The 19,804-nt window shown below is 45.2% G+C and overlaps 1 protein-coding gene across 3 annotated transcripts in view; it reads right to left on the bottom strand.

Moving 5' to 3' along the window:
• Window positions 1–19,418, bottom strand: part of Cdk6 (cyclin dependent kinase 6) — a 186,924-nt gene extending 167,506 nt beyond the window's left edge. Inside the window, exons 1-2 of one of the 3 annotated variants that reach the window (XM_076913068.1) lie at window positions 19,043–19,418; window positions 15,997–16,485 (exon numbers count right to left, since the gene is read on the bottom strand). In XM_076913068.1, the coding sequence (XP_076769183.1) occupies window positions 15,997–16,229 (233 nt within the window). In that variant the 5' untranslated portion in view covers window positions 16,230–16,485; window positions 19,043–19,418. Of the gene's footprint in view, window positions 1–15,996; window positions 17,311–19,042 lie in introns of those variants that run through there. The other 2 variants (XM_076913067.1, XM_034518756.3) reach the window with 2 other exon arrangements.
• Between the last annotated feature and the right edge of the window lie 386 nt (window positions 19,419–19,804).

The following is a 19,804-nucleotide window of genomic DNA, read 5'->3' as shown; positions in this document are numbered from 1 at the left end:
ATCGCCAGCACCAAAAGTGTATGTCAAAAATATGTCAAAAATGATTTTGTCAAAATTAAACTATTATACCTCTAGTTTTCAGTAACCATGAAACGACGCCTGCCTCAAAAACTCAGTGTGCCATTGTCAGTGGCAGTTTATAGTCACTTAATTGGTCAAATATTTAAAAGTCAAATCCAAATTGCATGATTAAAATTCTTGCAACATTAGAAAAACAGATAGGAAATAACACCCTGGAGTTGAGATGTGTGTTCTAGTCATGTGGATACTGTCTTTATCTGTAAAACGGGACTAAAAATCCTAGCCGAGCTTGCTTTTTCATTCTATGAGAACAGTACTGAAATGGACAACAGTTGACGTAGAAATGCAACGAGGCATTACTAGTAGGTGTGTGGGTGGAGGGTATCTGACTGGCCATTCTCACCATGTAGCCCAGGCTAGTTCTGAATTCCAGATCTTCCCCCCAACAACAGTGCTAAGAGTGCAGGCTTACATCAGCATACCTGGTCTTCACTATATAGTTGTTGTTGTTGATATTATTTTGTACACACACACGAGAGAGAGAAAGAGAGAGAGAGAGAGAGAGAGAGAGAGAGAGAGAGAGAGAGAGAGACACAGACAGACACACACACACACACACACTTTGGCCCACATATATGCTTGTGCAGCATATGAATGCCGAAATGGTTGTGAGCTTAGAATTGAACTTGGGTCCTCTGGAAGAGTAGCCAGTGTTCTCAACCTCTTGCACAATCATCTCTCCGGCCCCATTATAATATGATTTTTTGAAAAATAAAATCTGGGTCTTGGCCTAGCTTCTATGCATTTCATTAAAAGACACTCAGTAATTTTGATGGATTTGAATCAGTGTTCGCCGCTTAGGCTATGAACAACACAAGAAAACCTGGGATGAGAAAGATTTTACTACTGCTGCACTATGCAAAAATGTAATTCCTTATAAAAAGCAATTACATGCAATGGGGAAAAACATCTCCACCGGAACACTGAGCTGAAGAGAGCAAGCAGCAGCCATGCAACTCGTTACTTGCAAAGTGTAAAGCTCCTGACTCCAGAAACCTAATGTTTAATGTCTATCACATGGCTACAGAGACCTAATGTGTGTTCTTGAAAGTGAGTCATTTGGAGCTCAAAGACAGAGAAAAGGCCCATAATGTGTTACAGTCCTGTAGAATCGAAATGTGAACCCACACATCTGATCTCTACTCCTAGGCAATCAATAATAGCGATCGAACAATAACCTGTTATTGCCAGGGCTTCTTATGTTCTCTCCAACCTTGTCATACATTTCCACACTCACATTTATTAGCTGGGATGCCCTTCATAGGAGCATTGTTCTTATAAGAACATCTATCAGATGGAGGCCCAACAACTTGCTCAGGGTTTGCCTACAGATATTAATGTCTCACTCAATTATTTTCCATGGTGCGCACATACATATGAAGTTGACACCACCCTGCAATCAACAGGTTAGATTCTAAACTTTTATACTAATGAACCATCAGAACGTCTAGCTTGAGAGCAGGTCTGCAGCTGGGAGATCGGTATCTAACGCAGGGCGTTAGGCTGTGACGAGGGACAACTGTCTTCAGTTTAAGCTACAACCTAATTCTCAACCTGGATCTGTTACTCAAAATCTTTCCAGGATTTCCCCAACAGTGGCATAGAAAACAAATGTGCTTCATAGTCATTTGGGATTTGGGATCTTAGTACTACATAAAAATGGGACAGAGAGTGTCTATAAGGACTCCAAGTAGTTACACTGCTTTAGAGTGGCAACGTGTACCTGCCAGAACCCACTTATTTATCAGATCCACTAAGTAAGCCATCATGCAAAGGAGAAGGAGGTGAGAGAATGAAGGATGCGGAAAGCTGGGAGAGGAGAAGAAGAAACAGAATCAATCCTACAGCACTGCTAGTCTCAAAAAAATCCCAAATGGCATCAAGGCTTCCTTCCTTCAAGCCGTTGGCCCTGCTCCTCCCGGCTTCTCCTACTTATCTAAGCGCGCCGAGGACATTCCCGACTCTTCCTGCCAAGTTAAAATGAAAACGTTCTCAGTCTAGAAATGATTGAGGTGTTTTTTCTTTAATCAAATTAGAGCGGCCAAATGTTCCTTTCAAAGGTAACTGTCTACCCTGCAGCTGTATGCAAACTACCACATCAAATGTGAGGGGGGAAATAGCAATAGAATTGTGTCCTTACAGTGCTGAGCTGAGCAGGCCGTGGAGATGGGAGACAAAGGCGTCACTGCCGCTCAGAAGTACATTCCCAGGGAGCTTCCAGAAATGTGCCGACTTCACAAACTCCGAACAAAGCACCGAAACCTCCAGTATAGAACTCGCTATTTTAGGGAGGCGAGAATGTGGGGTGGGGGGGAATTCCCCTTCAAAAACAGCTAGGCGGCAATAGATACCTTGAGTCATTTACCCTGGCGACCAAAGCCTAAACGAGAAATGTTGAAAGACTGGCTGAGACTTCACTGAGAAAGAAAGGCCTAGCTTTTTCACTTCCTGTCTCCAGCACAGTGAGTAAACCTGAGGATGCAGGGAGCTGCAGTTGAGTTGGTAATCATTCGTTTGCATGCAGAATTGTCTTTTAAATCATCAGACACGGGAATTTCCTGCAGTGAATTAATTTATACTTAATTACAGTCTCTTCAGTTTTCTAGTTTGTTTCCCTTAGGAAAAATCGACTGGCCAACATCCCCAAGATGATGTCATGTTGTCTCTCACGTGTTACAGCTACCAGCTGTTGGCTTGGAGATGGTGCACTGACAGTATGAAACCTACCATGCGACAAGGAATTCAGACAGCTAGGTGCAACGGGCATTAACAGAATGAGACAATGCTTGTCCCAGTAGCGAATACCGTCTCCCACGTTCTAAGAAGGTGGACCACACAGGGCAAGCACAGAGCTCTTGGGACCCACCTACTTCTGAGCAGCTGCTCTTAGCTACTCTGCTCCTGGTAAAGTTTGTGGACTCCTCCCTCTGTTCACCTTCCTCTAACATACCAAACTTAAGGACTGCTACACCATAGAATGTTCTACGAGGACCAAGCAGTCCTCAGGCTGTGACCATTTTTCACCCATTAAAGCAGCCGATGGAACTGTAAAGCGCCAGACTCAGTCACTTCTACTGTCCTCCTCCAGCCTTCCCAGACAGCGCTCAAGTGAAAGAAATAAACCCAGCTACAGGAACGCACACGCACGCATGCATGCACACATGTGTGCATGCACACACGCTAGAGTTCAGTGCACTTTCTAGATCAGCAAAGAGATAATGACTTCTAAGGTGAAAAATAAATAAATCGAGTATTGAGGAAATAGCTTTTAGTTGTGAATACTTTCTTATCCCTTCATTTCAAAAATAATTAATCTTAATTATTTTAATTTAATATCGTACCTATATGTATATCTTATAAGTCAGTAAACATCCATGCCATGCTTCTATTTTTCCTGGAAGGAGACCAGTGCTCCAGAACACGCTGTGAGGGAGCTGAGGAGGAAGCAGGAAGTAGAGCAAGAGCCAGGAGGTACAATGGGAAAAAGGATCAAGAACAGCTGAGAGTCAGCTGACATGTGATCACAGAGCTGCTCAGGGTCCCCACTGGCACCCTCATGCAGCACTGTGGAGGAAAAGCCCACTTCAGTTCTTGAATACTCTTGTGCATCTTAACAGCTGGTTTTCTCACTGACCCAAGAGCAAAGTCTGCAAACCATCCTCCTACCTCTAATTCCCTACTCTAGATACGTTTCTCAGACACGGACTCGGAAGCCCACATTAGCAGGGAGGAAAAGGTCCATTTAGTAGCTCTATTAGCTACTGAGGCATTATTAATACTTAATGCAGAGGCATAGGGAGGTGGCTCAGCAAGTCAGTGGCTTCCTGTGCAAGTGTGAGGACCAGAGTTCAGATTCCCAGCAGACGTGTAAAAGCTGGACAGGCATGACAATCGCATGTCATCCTAGCACCCCAGGTGAGTTGGCCTGCTAGGCTAGCCAGAATTGAGTAGCTCTGGGTTGATTGAGGAAGTCTGCTTCAGAAGAGAACAGGGGAGAGCAATTGAAAGTGCTGTTCAACCTTACCCAGCCCCACACTCACAATGTGTGCACCCCATACATGTGTGACATACAAACACATGCACAAACATACAGGAACACACATACCCCACACATGTGCACAAAAGTATACAAAGACACACACACACACATGTACACACATGTACACACATGCACACGCCAACACTCTTAAAGGAGCACAGCAAAATTTAGCATTTTATCAATGTACCATTCACAATGTTTGACCTTCAACATAAAAAAAGTTAGGCAGACATACAGGAAAATGTAGGCTGTAATTAAGAGAAAAATCAGTCCTCAAAGGTAGATTCAAAAATAACACCATTTATGGAAGGGCAAAGACGTTAAAAAGATTATTATAAGTATTACAACCATACTTAAAAGATTTAAAGGGACACACAACTAAAATGGGGCAAAAAATGATGAGCAGGCATCAAGTCAAACTATCTGGTTGACCAATCTAACTGTTAGTGAATTTTAAATGGAGCATACTAAATATTTCCCAATTACAAAAGAATTTAATTAAAATGAAAAACATTTGTAAAATTGTTTCTCTGTAAGTAATTTTAAAATCTATAGACCAAAAAAAAGCTATAAAAACTAAATATTCTGAATTGAATCAAACTATGTTATACTAAAATTTGTAGGAAGCAAATAAAGATAAATGCCGACATTAAACTATTGCCATTTTAAGGTAACAATAAAAAATAAGACAACTGAGTACTAAAAGGAAGCCAGTAGCAAATACATGACAAATAGAAAAACAAGGCAAAGCAATGAAAGCAGAGACCGGTTCAAGGGAAAGAAGTTGACAACAAAAGAACAACATCAATAACAACCACCCGCAAAGAACAAACAAGTAGAAAGCGGAAATGACCAACATTAGGAATGAAAGAAGGGACCACAGACAACGAAAAGAAAAAGAATAAAAACCACCAAACTGGAATACTAGATGGAACAGATGCATCACATAAACCCTTAGAAAACACACATTACAAAATATGATCCACCCTGTAGCAACTTAGCCGTTGGCAAAGTTGACTTTCTAGCTCACAGCAAATATAGCACGACAATTAGAAAGACTCATGCTACCAATTTAAGGATGGAAACTTCACACATTGCCTAAAGAAATGATATAACCAGTTTGGAAAAGTTTGGCAAGTTTCTTTAAAAAAATGAAGCACGCTTTTGTTATGCCAATCAGCAACCCACGTCTAGATGTTTATCCCAGAAACAAAAACACATGCCTATATCCTATGGGCAAAGAGTCAGAATAGCATGCTTCATACTCACTCCATTGTGGGAACAACACAAATTGACGTGTGAATGAATAAACAAATTGTGGTAACATCAAGTGATGTGAAAGAATGATCTACCTACCGATAAGAGTCAACAGCATGAATGAATCTTAAAAATATTGTCCGCAAAAGCAAAAACAAATGCAAAAGAAAACCACACTGCTGCCACCATTAACAACACCACACACACACACACACACACACCCACACCCCTACTCCTTGATTCCATAGGTAAGGAATTCAAGAAAGGGGCATGCAGACAACAATAGGAAGAAAAGTTGCCAAGAGTCAGTCCAAGGAGAGGCTACTCACTGGCGAGACCTGGAGTACTTTAGATCTTGATTATTTTGGCAGTCACATCGCATGGGATGCTTAGCCAGTTCAATGAAATAAAACAGAATAAAGACAGCATCACATTTAGGGTATTTCTGAAGGACAATGATTATGACAGCCAAAAGGACAAGAGAAACACAAAGGCAATCATAAAGTCCAGGAAAAAAAAATGGTACAAGAAAGTAATCCTTTGGATAAAAAGTAAACTAAAACAGCAGTTTTAAACACAAGAACTATCTAAAGGAAAGACTAGAAAGGTCTTGATGAATTACAAAGTTTACCTTGTACAAAAGAAAACAGAAACACCCAAATCTTTGGCCTTGTGTTGAACTCTCTATTTAGTTAAAATTGGTGTAAGCATTTTACTGGCATTCAGATTCCACAGATCAACTTTACATGAAGCAGGGAAGAAGAGAACACAAGTATTTAACAACCAACACACACTGAGTTGTCAAGGGGACTGCAGAGTAGACAGAAGTTAGGGAGCGTCTCCTCTTATTAAACCAAAGTGTAAGTTAACAGACTTGATGCTTTGGGATACACTACAGATCACTTACAGTAAATACCATTATCATCTACTATTATTGATACAAAGTTACAGTAGAGGGAGAATTCACAAGGGAAGTGTCTCAAGGCTTAATCTGCTTACCAATCATTACATTATTAAACAGCTCTTGCTCCCTGACACCAATTTATTGCCATGGACCCAACCACATACTACCATAATTATTAGACTGTCTCATCCTAAAGAAATTTAAAGCACTAGATAGAAAATTGAAATGTCCACTGAAATTTGGTGTTAATTTTCATTTTATTATTAATGATCCTATTATAAAATGATAAGATTTCTTCACAGTTTATCTCCCCATTCATTTACTTAACAACTACTTAACAAAATACTTGCAGGACACTGTTTTGCATATAGGAGGTAATGCAGTGACAGACAGGGGACGATTCTTGCCCTCTTGGAAACCTTATGCTAACGGAAAGCCAACAGTACACATTCATTCTTACAATCAATGTTAACAGTGTGATAGTTAACAACAGTTTAAAAAGGTCCTCAAGAAATCAGTGAGATTTATTCCTATAGAATTCTAGGAAAGACACTCTTGACTTCATTTGTTACGTATGCACTGGGTCCAGAGCTTCACCAGCATGGCAGATATTCTACAGATGTTCTACTCCTTTCTGATCCCATCACCACATCTGGGAACTTGAGACCTAGTTGCTAGCCCAGATTCTTTCCTTCTTCCTCAACTTAACATGTACTAGTGTTTTCTATCTTCTCTCCTTTCAGTGTGTGTATAGTCTTCTCGGACACATATAGTTCCATCCTAGACCAGTCTCTGCTTGTCCACTTGATGGACTCATATCTTTATTTTACCAACCCAAGTAAGAAATGTGCCATTTTCTCATAAATGTGCTTCTCTTGATTCATCTCAAAAGACAGAAGCCAGTCAGCCAGTCAGCCAGTCAGCCATCTTTCCACAGGGTCTCCCCTGCAGCCCAGGTTGGTCTCGAACTTGCTATGTAGCAGAGACTAGCTTTGAACTTCCAATCTCTTGCATTCAGCCTCTGTTAGGATTACAGGTGTGTGCCACTATGCCCTAATGGATTCTAGGCCTGGGATTTGTACCAATGGATTCAACTGCATACAGATCTTGCTGAGATCACCTTCATCTGTCCAAGCCAGTCAGAGAAGAGAGAAGCAGAGAGCAAAACTCTAAAGAAAGACTTGTCTCTGCAAACCCAGTTGGTATAGCTCCGATTCCAGCTGGCTTCAGTGGGAGTTTAAAAATCCAGAAGTTCCTTAAGTTAAATCCCAAAAGTTGAAATAATTTAGAATGACTAGGAGGATGTTATAATTTTTGCGAACTAGCGTGTAAAACAAATAATGTTATTTCAAAGTCACATAGTCTCCATTCATAGTTAGCTCTATGAGACCTCTTACCTAACCTTTCAAATATGTATATCTTGGTTCTTAAAAGCTCAACAAGAATCTGATTTTACCTTTCCTAAGTATTTTTTCAAAAACAATTTTATAGAGTTAGGATGAATTAAAAAAACACACACACACTGAAAATTCCCAAGTTGAGAATGCTAAGTCTCTTAGTTTCCACTGATTAAAAACAAACAAACAAACAAAAAACCCCACAAAACATTGCTTGAGGCCAGTGAGATGGTTCAGCAGCTAAGAGCATCTGTTCTTCTTGCAGAAGGTTTGGGTACAGTTCCCAGCACTTACACTGTGGCCCACACTCATCTGTAATTTTAGTTCCAGGAGATCTAATATCCTCATGGCTTCCAGAGGCACCAGATATGTACATGGTACACTGATATACGTGTAAATGACATACAGGTAAAACATCTACATATGTAAGTAAGTCTAAAAATAATTATAATAAGTAAATAAAAATATACCTCTTAAACTGGGTACCCAAAGTTTAAAAACCTATCCTTGAAATAGACTTTTGTTCTTCTTGTTCCATTTTAAATACATGGCGACACTCCTGTTTAATACTTGTATGTCTTTTAAAACCAAGAGCATGCTGGGAATTTGATACTAACCATTAGGAACACACACCATGAATGTTGTGAGATCACTTAGCAATAAAGCAAGGGAGAAAAAAGAGAAGGCTTGCTGGAAACCTCTGTAGAGCACCTGTGTTCCTTGCTTGCCCCCTGACTTATGTACATCGCTGAACAACTGAGTGTCATGAAGCCATTACTCCACAGACTCAGAAAACAAGCAGAGAGGCTCAAGTGTGTGACACAAAATGAGTAAACCCGTTTGGGATTTTATGATTTTGAAAGAGGTGAGAGGAGGGTTGCCATGGTAGTTGCTGCCAGCCCTGCTGATCTGTGTTCAGTTCCTGGAACCCACATGGTAGAAGGAGAGAACCACATGTATCCTCTACATGTGCATGTGTGAGTGTCCGTCACATATACAGAGAAAAATATAAGTGAATGCTTGTGAAAACACACTAAATGTGAGCTAGCAAGCAAAGAGTCGAGGTGATCTCTCGAGTTGTTCTAAAGCATGGAACACAAAGGAAATCAAAGTCCTATTTGTGAGACCTCAGGAGGGTCTACAGACCTCCACATGGGAAAAAATTCCACCAACAGACTGGATCACCCAGATGCAACACTGAGTAAATTCAACATCAATTTCCAACACAGATTAAAAATTGTATTTTACTATAACACTGAATCCATTCATGCTGTCACATGGGGTGGGAGAGGCATGAAAATACATACTTGCAGTTCATCTGTGTACATTGCAGTTTCCTCCATGAAATTATATATATATATATTTTTGCTTGAGGGCAAGAGTTGGTTTTACTAATAATTCCCATTTTTGTATGGTTTGACCTTTTAATAGTTTCATCTGATCATGTCAACACACTAATGTCCAAAGTGTAGGAATAGCTTTCTTCTTTACTGATGAAGAATGTCACCCAAGAGACATTATTCACTCAAGATCACACAGCTAGTTAAGGGGACGGGGAAAGAATCAAAGTCTCCCACTCCCAGTCCATGAGGGCTACTCTGCTTACTATCAGGAAAAGGTACATCCAATCGAGAGCCACTGGTCACAACCTCCCTTCAAAATGTCACTCATTATCACCTGCCCGACCTTGCTGCGTTTTTGGAAGCAATTTTCAAACTTCATCTTTGTTTACAGGGTGGGGCAGAGGGGAGACATTTCAGCTCCCTCTGAGGCAGCTGTGTGGATAATATTTCAACAGGAATGCTCAGTAAACACTTGCTCAGTGCTAGAAACCCTACCTTCTTCTCAGACATCATCATCTATGGCTGAGAAAATATCAACTCGACTCTTTCATTTAATACTCTTTTACACCATGTAAATATTCCAAAGGGCCCTTTCTTTAACACCCCCCTTTCCTACGACATCACTGATTTGCTATGTATTCATTTCCTTGCCACAGGACATACATGATCACCAGATACTTTCTGCCTCAGGAAACCCACAACTAGGATTAGTCGAGAAGGATTCACGTGCTTTATGTAACAGCTAATATAAGTGAATAAATACATTCTTAACTGCCATACCAGAGGTTCAAAGTTGTCAAGACAGGCATGTATCCAGGAAGAGGGACTGTTAAAGAGTTTACCAACAAGGTGATGTGAATCCCTGGCCCTGAAACACAGAGAGCACTGCAGAATGTGCAGGGAGGGGCTCCAATCCCACATTCTGAGGTTAACTCCAAGTCAAAGAAAGAGATGGAAGAAGGGCAGCTGCAGGAACGGAAAGGTCTGATTGTGCACAAATAACAAGTACACAGACTGCACATAAAAATACCACAGAAGTTAATCAATGATGAAGAGAAATAAGGGTAATCAAGAAACATTTAAGATGTTATTATGCATTTGAAGGTCTCAATAGACTGCATGTATGCCTGTATCAGAGTTAACATGTTCAATTCTTCCAGTATTAATGTTAACCAAAAATATTGGCAAAAACATAATGATTGTGCTTTCTATTACTGCTGAGTGATGAGTGTATGTTTCTTAAATAAATGAAATATAGTCGGTTAAGCTAAGCACCCCAACACTGGCTATTCTTCCAGAGGACCCAGTTAGATTGCCCAGCACCCACATGAATGCTAACAAGCATCTGTAACTCCAGATTCCAACAGGAAACTCCTTTTACAATAGGAAAATACGGTCTATTGGTTTATTTGTTCAAATGTGCAATGGGGCTATCTATAAATAAATGGATCTCCAGTGACATATGTTAAAACAGCAACTGTATCAATTGAAATCTAAATGAAAAGAATTATTAAGGCGTATTTGACATGTGAATTGAGAACAGAACAAACATTCCGGTATAATGAGAGATTCATTCACTTTTGCCCCCCAAAAAACCATGGCCACCAAAATTATCCAGGAACACTAGTAAGACAGGAATATAAAAATTAAGGAAGGGAGGAAAAAATGCTTTCAAAAGGCAATCTTTGAAGATTGGTTTACTGCAAATGAGACATTCTAACCACACTCCTGGCACACATAAATACTGGTGAGTGACAACTGCTCAATACTGGCAGAGATCTAAACAATGGGTCTGAAATAAGCTAGAAGCATTATTTTAAAACAAGGATCTACCTCTATGGATACTCACTGACCTGAGTCTTAAACAAGAATACCACAGGAATTATTCAGATGTGAACGTTTCCTTTTTACAGATTTCACTTTTCCTTGACTCTGCAGCGAGGTTGCATGACTTCCATGATGACACAGTTACACACAAAGGAGTACAACCGCAGAGCTAAAACCTCAGGAATACTAATGTCAACTACAGGAAAAAAGCTAGCAGAATGTCACCGTGTAAAAACGTCTGTTTGCTCAACAGCTCTGATGACTGCAACTTTTCAAGATCTCAGAGAAGGAAAGAACACACATACTTTACACACTGAAGTTTAAATGGATACCTGACCCTATTTTCACTGAAGCAAGCCTCCTCCCCCCCAACAGATTACTCACCCACAAAATAACATTTTTACTAATGAGGGCTCCCATGAATCAAGTCCTCTAAAAACCTGGCTCTACAATTCATAATAAAATATAAATATATCATGTTCTTAAGTCACACTTCTGTTCTTCTTTTATACTACATTGCTGAGAACTTTAAAAAGAGAAAACGAGAAACATTACCTTAATCACAATACTTCAAACCTCGTTTTCCTTCACCTTTAAAACAGTGACTAATAACTTAATGTGCTCAAAACATTTATGAATTACAACCTTATCTTCTGACAGGCAATCACCGTGGCTTCCAGGGCTAATCACTGAATTTGAACCATTTTTGTTGCTAAGCTCACAAACTTACCGTTCAAGGCGACATAGGGTAGCACTTACTTGTTTCATAGCATGGAATAGGGTCCCGTATCAGTTTTCTGTTGCTCCTAATATTCCTTCACTGACAGAATTATCTTGAGTAGCCAACTGATTACCCAGGTGTCTTTCCTACAACTAGATTTTAGAAAAGATGTCTTTCCTCAACACTCACTGAAATAAATGGAGCTCAAAGTGTTCACACATATGTTAGCGACACGTCAAGGCCTTTTTATCGAGATCAACTTATATGTCACCGAGGGAAAATGTAGCCTGCATATATTTGAGTAACTGATTAGTGTTTTGTGTATCTCATCTACCCAATCAGCAAATTCCTATAACTAAACTGTCACAAGCATAAGCAGCTTTATAAAACTGGGCAGGTTAAGTGAGTGAAACAGTAACTGAAAGTCTCCTGAAGCTCATGCTGGATTTGAACTTGCCAAGCAGCTGGAATGACCCTGACCTTCTGCCTCTACTTCCTCCAAAGTTCTGGTATTACAAGCATGCCTTGTTTAGACAAATACATTTTAAAAGAGGCATTTTATTTATTTATTTTTTTAAAGAAAGGAAAGGAAGAAAGCCAGCAAGCTAGCCAGGTGTAGTAGTACACACCTTTAATCAGCATTTGGGAGCTGAGGCAGGCAGATCTATGGGCCAGCCTTGTCTACAGACAAGAGTTCCAGGACAGCCAGGGCTACACAGAGTAGTAACCTTATCTCAGATTAAAAAAAAAAAAAAAAACCAAAACAAACAAAAGAAAGTTCATAAGCCTAGCAATTCCCTCTGACTCATTCACTTCCCTAACTTTGCTTCTTTTTTCTAGAAGCTGTCCAGCACATAGTAGGCCCTCAATATATACTTGGTGCACAAACAGATAAAACAAATTGTATTCCATCTCTGTGTCTTGGTTCAGGATGGCAAGCAGAACTCACCTGTGGAATGGAAGCACTCCAGTCGTACAGACTTACTCTGACAAAGGCTCCAGGACTCAAGATTACAAACTGAGCCGTAAAACAAGAGCAAATCTATGTGGAGGAGGACACCGTTGCCTCATCAAGCCTGGGACTTATCAAGTGCAGGTAAGCAAGAACTCGAAGTCAGTGGTACCGTGCAATCTGGTGGGGCTTTCACACCAACAAAAACAAGTCTGCCTTTCTGGTAAACCCATCAAAATTAAGTTTTAAAACTTTGGAAAAAACTAATATGTTTATTGTGCTTCTTCAAGCTTAGAGACTTTACAACGTGTGGGTAGAGGCTGTAATTATGATCAATTACTTATGGCTTGAAGGCACTTAAAAAAAGCATCTGCCCTTTCAAGCAATCTTTTAAAAACCAGGGCTTATGAATATAAAACTTACCCCAGGAAAGACAATTAAATTACAGATTCGGGGGGCTCAGTTTTAACATTCTCCCTTGGAAGTTAAAGTACTGTTACTTGTTCTTGATTTCCCAAGACTGTCTCTAAAAGTATTAACCAACCTCTAAAGTAAGAATTTCTAGTTTAGTCAAATAGGTCATTGGGGGCAGCGGTAGGGGTAGGATGGGGGTGGATAATGGAGAAGAAAATCGGGAAGAAATAAAGATGACAGTTTATAAGGATGCTGTTATTAGTTAAAACACAGTGTCATTTCACTAATCTTATGGCATAGGGCCAATCAATTGCCTTTGCTGACAAATTCAGGTTATGGGTGCCCAAGTAGCTTCTATTGTTGTGTAACAGTTTCCTCTGAGATTAGAACATTCCAACTGACAGGAAGCTCCTTAAGCAGGAAGGTAAACAATTCAGAATAGCTTCAGGAAAGCCTTGAAACTGACCAGATTCACTAGGCTCCTCCTTGCTATATAAGCAAATAAGAGATGACTGTCCCTCTCAGAAGAGCACAGTGACATCTGCAAAAGACTCAGGGACCAGACCAGCTGTCTGCAAAATGCAGAAACCAGCCTAGCTGCCTGCAGGAGGTTGTAACCAACTGAGGTTGCTGGAAGGGACAATCTCCAATCTGGCGAGCTGTCTGCAGGCTGTGCAGTGCGCTCCAGGTTCCCAGCTCCCTGAGCTGTCACCCATGCTGAGGTGAGCTTCAGTGATACAGCTCTTCTACCCCTGTCCCTCTTCCATATTCATAGAAATAACCCCAATAAAACTCACCACACTGGCCTTGGGTGGTATTTGTGCTCTGATCTGTTGTGGGCTCCCTATCTGAGAGAAGCATGATGTGTCTCCCCAGGAAATGTTGTTACACAGCAGTCTTGGTGTGTCTAAACAGGAATCTTGACTTGCTCTGTAAAAATGTCGGATACCGATGCCTTCCCGGGGACCTGTTCTAGGCCAAGGATCTGACAATCTCTGGCACACGCAGTGCCTGAGGTGCCCTCAAGGAGAGGGTTTTCACCTATGCTCTTGCTTTAGCCTCACAACTCTTAGGTAGGCAGGTGTCATCGAGGTAAAATAAATTTAGAAAGCATATTTTCCTTTTGCTTATTTATAAGCAGATGCTCCTGAAATTCACAGTTCAAATTTCTACTGTGGGGTCAACTAAAACTCTCTAGAGGCACACCAGTCACAGGAGGATAAAACAGGAGAACAGAGTGAGCTAGCTAGCCAAAACTCTTCTATCACAGGAACTTGTAAAGAGCTGCCCTCCATGAATAGGTTATACAAGGGTGTTCGTTTGAAATGCGCTAATTAACTTTTACCTGGACACTCCACGGGTAACAGACAAATGGAATTTGATACTAAATTCTAATGTTGAAACTCATCCTTTGGTACAGCTGCAGTGATCCTCTGAGGTGGTGACTCAGAGCCAGCATGCACCTTTCAGGACCACAGACCTCCCTGAAGAACTTCTTTTTTAACAAGACACACACACACACTCACAGAGAGAGAGAGAAAGAGAGAGAAAGAGAGAGAGAGAGAGAGAGAGAGAGAGAGAGAGAGCGCCAGATGGTAATCCACTTTTAGTAAAACCTGACTTTCTAGAAGATTCGTTCTCCCATGTCTTATTACCTCCTTTTGATGTCACACTCTATACCCCTGACAACACCTAGCTAAAACGTAGGTACAACAGGGTCCTTTATTTACATTGTCTTTTTACTTATTTATGTATTTTGATTCGCTTCTGAGTCTGACTATATTGGGAACAAAGTGCTACCAAAAGAAAAAAAAAAAACAAACCCAAACACTCAGCCTAGTAGAGAAATTAAAAGTCCCTAGCCCCCACCCCCAGAAGATTCTGAAGACTCTGAGTCCATAGAGGGCTTGGTATTTCAAAGGTCAGTCTTGGGTCTCTCCTTTTTGATGACTAATGTTACATTGTTTGACTTTCTACAAAAATATTTACTGTGCTTATTTACATAATTTCATCCCCGGGGCATACAGTAGGTACATATTTGTTGTAAAGGAATCCATCCCTACAGGAATGACAAGGCAGGATGAAGATGCCAAAGTCATCCCTCTATAAAGAAGAGCTGAGAATGGCAAACCCATCACCTAGTTTGTAAAAAAGTCTGTGCATTCCCTTTTAACTCCCAGCTATGCATCTGTTCAAAAAAGGATAAAAGGCACGATGGGGAAATCCCAGCATCTTCAAGAAAACACCATTATCTTCAAACACAGGAGAGTTGGTTAAGAATGCCTCCCCACCCACCTGCACAACTCTTCCAGGGAACAGAGAGGCTTCAGGATCTAAAGCGCAGACTCACATCTAACCTCTGAGAGAGGCAGCCTAAGTCAGACCATACAAGCCACAGATACTAAAAATGATACAATCAGATAACGGTTTGAGAAGCAAGCGCCCCCCCCTCCCACCTTTCTTTTCTCAGAAAGGGTCTTTTGTAGCTCAGGCTGGCCTCGAAATCTCGAAATCTTCCTGGTTCAGTGTTCCTAGTAACCAGCCTGTTTAATACTAGGAGTCAGAGTCGAAACTTCTGAACTTCTAAGACCATCAGAAGTCATTCTACAAGTATACATATTTTTCTAAAAAGCCACTACAGTGGGTCTGATTGGCAAATACATTCTTACACATTTCTGCATTTTCTTAAGCTTTATTTACATTATGCTCCGCCCTTAAAGTTTCCCTCTAATTATCACAAGCTGGATAACTATCTCACTCTGTCTCTCAAAAATTCCCCCACGGATGGGAAATGTTAAGTAAGTGCTGTAGGGACGTTTCTGGGGTTGTCTGGTTTTGTCCCTAAAAGACACCCAACGCCCCCGGATCCCTTGGGGCAAGCAGAGCAAAAGCTCTTCAGAATAGCTTGGCTGCTGGGAAGCCACCGCAGGTCTCTTTTTCTGCTCTGTCTAGCAAGGTCACCGGTTTTATCTTGGGAAACTCAACTCTTACTCTAGTTGGGTCACCAGCCACCCCTTGCCCAGCACCTTCCTGGACCCGATAGCCAGGACTCCCGGCTCACCTGACCACGTTGGGGTGCTCGAAGGTCTCCAGGTGCCTCAGCACCGCCACCTCGCGGATGGTGGAGAGCGGCATGCCCTCCTCGCCGGTCTGCACTCGCACGCGCTTCAGAGCCACGAAGCGGCCGCCGTTCTTCAGGTCGCGGGCCTTGAACACCTTCCCGTAGGCGCCTTCCCCGATCTCCGCCACGCACTCATACTGCTGGTCGGCGCGGCTCAGGCTGTCCTTCTCCATGCTGGCTGGAGGCTGCCGGCGCGGCACAGTGGAACCTGGGTGCGCCTTCGTTGCCTTACACGCCTCGGGGACGCCCGGAGTCGGACTCGCGGCCGCCGGGCTGGACGGAGCGACCTCCTCGCCGGCGGGTGCAAGCCGGGCGCAGCCGCCGAGAAACTCCGCCTAGCCGAGTCGCCGCGCCGCCGCCGCAGGAGAGCGCCGATCCCTCCTCTTCCCCCTCCGCAGCGATTACATAGTCTGCCCACAATCTCTGCACCTAGGAGGAGGAGACGGGAGGACAAGGAGAAAGTGTGATCAGACTGCCCGGGAGACTTCCACCGGGTTCCACCAGCTCCCCTCCTCCTCCCCTCTACTCGCCCCGGCTGCCTAATCCGGCCGGGTTTCTCCGAGAAAAACCAAGTTACTTTTCTTCCCCGGCAGGGCTCGTGCAGTCTTCGCGAGGAGAGGCTGCTGGGGCCCCTCGGGGATGAGCGCCGCGCGGGACGCAGCGGGACGAGAAGGGGCGTGCCGAGCAGCCCAGAGTGTGCCGGGAGCGCGGGGGAGGGGAGGCGCCGGGCGCGTCAATGTCATGGCTCAATATTTATACCTAGATCGTTGTTCTCGGCTGCCCTCTCTGACTCCGGGGGCCTGGACGGGCGGGGTACGGGGCGTCCTGGGGGAGTTCGGAAGCTGGCGTGAAGGCACCGGGGAGTTCACCCGTGTGGGACCGCAGAACGGGGTTGGGGCTCCCAGGACCCTTGTAACCCGATGCTGGGAGTATGCGAGTAGGGGTGGTCAGACATCTGCTCGGAAATTGTTTCCTTTCTTTCTACTTTCAGTTTTTCTACCGAGAGACATTTAAAAGGGACTCGCTCACACAAATGGTCTTTGGGAGACGGCAAGCTTGGTGGGAGACGAAATTCTGCCTCCGACTCCGAGGACCTCCCTGGTGGAAACTCGGGGAGGACAGACCATCTGGTAGGGGAGGGCTGGGGCTACTAGAGGTGGGAGAGCGAGGGGCCCTAGAAGGGGATAAGTGTCGTGCCCCCCTGCTCCCCTCCCCCGTACACACACACTAAGATCCCAAGGGTGTGGGAATGGCAGGTCTGTCACACTTTGGCTTGTCCGGTCCTGAAAAAGTAACTTGAGGACTTAACTGGGACTGGTCCCTAAGTTTTCAACCCGTGCAAACGCAACCGCCCTTACGACGGTGGGGGTGGGGGGTAGAAAACGTAGATCTCTGGGCTGTGAGAGGGGGCTGCCCTTGTTGTCGCGACTACCGAACCTCTGCCGGTATTCGGGGCGGCTGGAGGTCGGTAGCCGAGACGGTCGCTCGGTTCCCCAAAGGCTGGAGGCCAGGTCCCACGCGCGGTCGGGCGCCCCCTCCCCGTTCAATAGTTTAGGGATGACCGAGTCAGCCTCCCGGTCCCACGGCGGCCTTAGTTTAAGCTGGACCTTGGTCCACGGCAGCCGCGTGTCCCGAACCGTCGGCATGCGTTTACCTGCCCCGCACCCCTCCTCCCCCGCTCGCTCTTCTGCCTGGAATTAAAGAACACATGGCACGACCCCCGCTGGGTGCAAGCGTAACACCGCGCAGCCAAGGCAGAGCCTCTCCCGGCTCCTTTGAGAGCTTTCCTTAAAAGCTGGGGAAAGGTTCCCCCAGCCCTCGCCCGGGGGTCCGAGCCAGGTCGAGGGCCACACAGGTAGCGGGAGCAGCGGCCTTGGCGCCCGCCCTCCCCCTCTGGCCGTGTCCACCCCAGGCTCCCGGAGGCGGCAGCCGTCCCACCCCCGCGGGCCTGCACCCCCCGGACCGGAGCGGCGGTGCCTAGCCCCCTCCCCTCCTCCACTTTTTTGTTGTTGTTGTTGCTTTCCCACGCTGGCTGAATGTGACTTGACCCCATTTCAAAAAAGTTTGACATAGTGCTTCAACATTTCCGCATTCCTCCGCGACTACAAAGGCTGCAGCCGCCTCCTTCTGCTTTCTGTCTCTGCTCTCTGTCTTCGCACTCAATGAAATCCTTCATGAGCCTCTCCCGAAGCCTTGCCAAACGCCGCAAGGATCGCCACCAGCGCAGCGAGGGGAGGCCGCCCGCGGGACCGCGACCCGCGCGTGTGCGCAAACGCAGATGCGCCCTCCCGCCCGCGCAGATACGCCCACGTGCACAGGGACGAGTGCGCCGCCGAGTCCCCGGGCTGCTCTCGCCCAGGGTGTGCATCTGAACTGCAAAGCTTTAAATAAGAAAAGTAAACTTGGGGCGTGAAGCAAGAGTGCATGCTTGCGGGGCTTCAACCCCGGTGGGCTGCGTGCACTCCTCCGTGCCTAACGCGCCCGAGGGGTCGCCAGCAGGAAGCCTGGGCGAACGTTTTACTCCTTGGAGGGGGAAGATGGGGCCCATACCCACACCCCTCGGGAGGCTGCAGAGGGAACTTGCACAGGGGAAATAAACGTGGGGGCGCGGAAACACATTCTCCAGCACGGAATCCCACCCAGACGGTGCACGTTCAACTTTAACCGTGACTGTCCAAGCAGAGTCACTTTGGGGAAGCTCTATGAGAAGTGAACGTATGGGTATTTTGCGCACGAATCTTTTCAAGCTGGCATAGGACCCTGGTGTCTGGGTGTCCCCGGTGTGGGAGGTTCCTCTCCAGACCTCTAGCTCCCCGCCAGCTGGCCCCCATAACCTACCCAGACTCAACCCTAAGGGGTTAACCCAAGAGGATTCCGAGGGGCCACACAGCCCCCCCTACATCCCGCTACTCTCACCCACCCCATCCTCGCCGGGGACCACCTCCCCTGCCCCTCAGCCCACCCACGCGAGCCCGTGGCCCCTTACCTGCGGTCCAGGGGCGCAGGCCTCCTGCGAAGCTGGAGTGTCTGTCGGTCCCCGCACGTGCTCGCCCTGCGGAGCAGGTAACTGACTACTGCGGCCCAGGCGAGCGAGGCTCTGCGGGCAGGGGGTGGGCACAGCGGCGGAGGGCGGAGGGACGGCGGAGGGCGCCGCCCGCGGGGCGGCCCGGGAGGCTCGGGGGCCTCGGGGCTCTGGCCGCAGTTGGGGGCCCGAGTGGAGGAGGCTGAGAGGCGAGGCGGGGACCTGCGAGCCTCGGGGGCCTGAGACCCACCCGGAGGCGAGTGTGCAAATTAAAGCCTTCCGGAGGAGGAGAGCGAGGCCCGGCCCCGGCTGTGCTCCCCAACGATCGGCTCAGAACTGGGGACCAGGAGGACGAGGGAGAGTTAAATGAAAATTTCCGGTTCTCACTGCAAACACTCCAGTGGGGGGGGGGGGGGGGGGGGGGCGGGAATCTCGGGACTGAAAGTAAGTCGCGTGAAAGGGATCCGATGGGACGCGGCGTCGGGGGTCTGCAGGGTTTCCACACCTAAGGTCTCCCAGAGTTGGGGTGTTGACAGGGTGGGGGGGGGTATCAGTCGGATGAGGACCCATGCAAACAAAACAGTAATGGGGGGGCGTGGGATGGTAGATAACAACACTTTTCTACACGCAAAAAATCGGACCTTATTAAGGAGTGGGATGTGGGGGAAGAAGATTGGCAAGATGCCGTGCAGAAAAGAAAATACCAATCTGTCCAAGCGCTTTTCA

The sequence above is a fragment of the Arvicanthis niloticus genome, chromosome 15 (assembly GCF_011762505.2).
Source record: "Arvicanthis niloticus isolate mArvNil1 chromosome 15, mArvNil1.pat.X, whole genome shotgun sequence".
Lineage (NCBI taxonomy): Eukaryota > Metazoa > Chordata > Mammalia > Rodentia > Muridae > Arvicanthis > Arvicanthis niloticus.
Note: the sequence above shows the minus strand (reverse complement) of the source record. Positions and strands in the feature narration are given on the sequence as shown.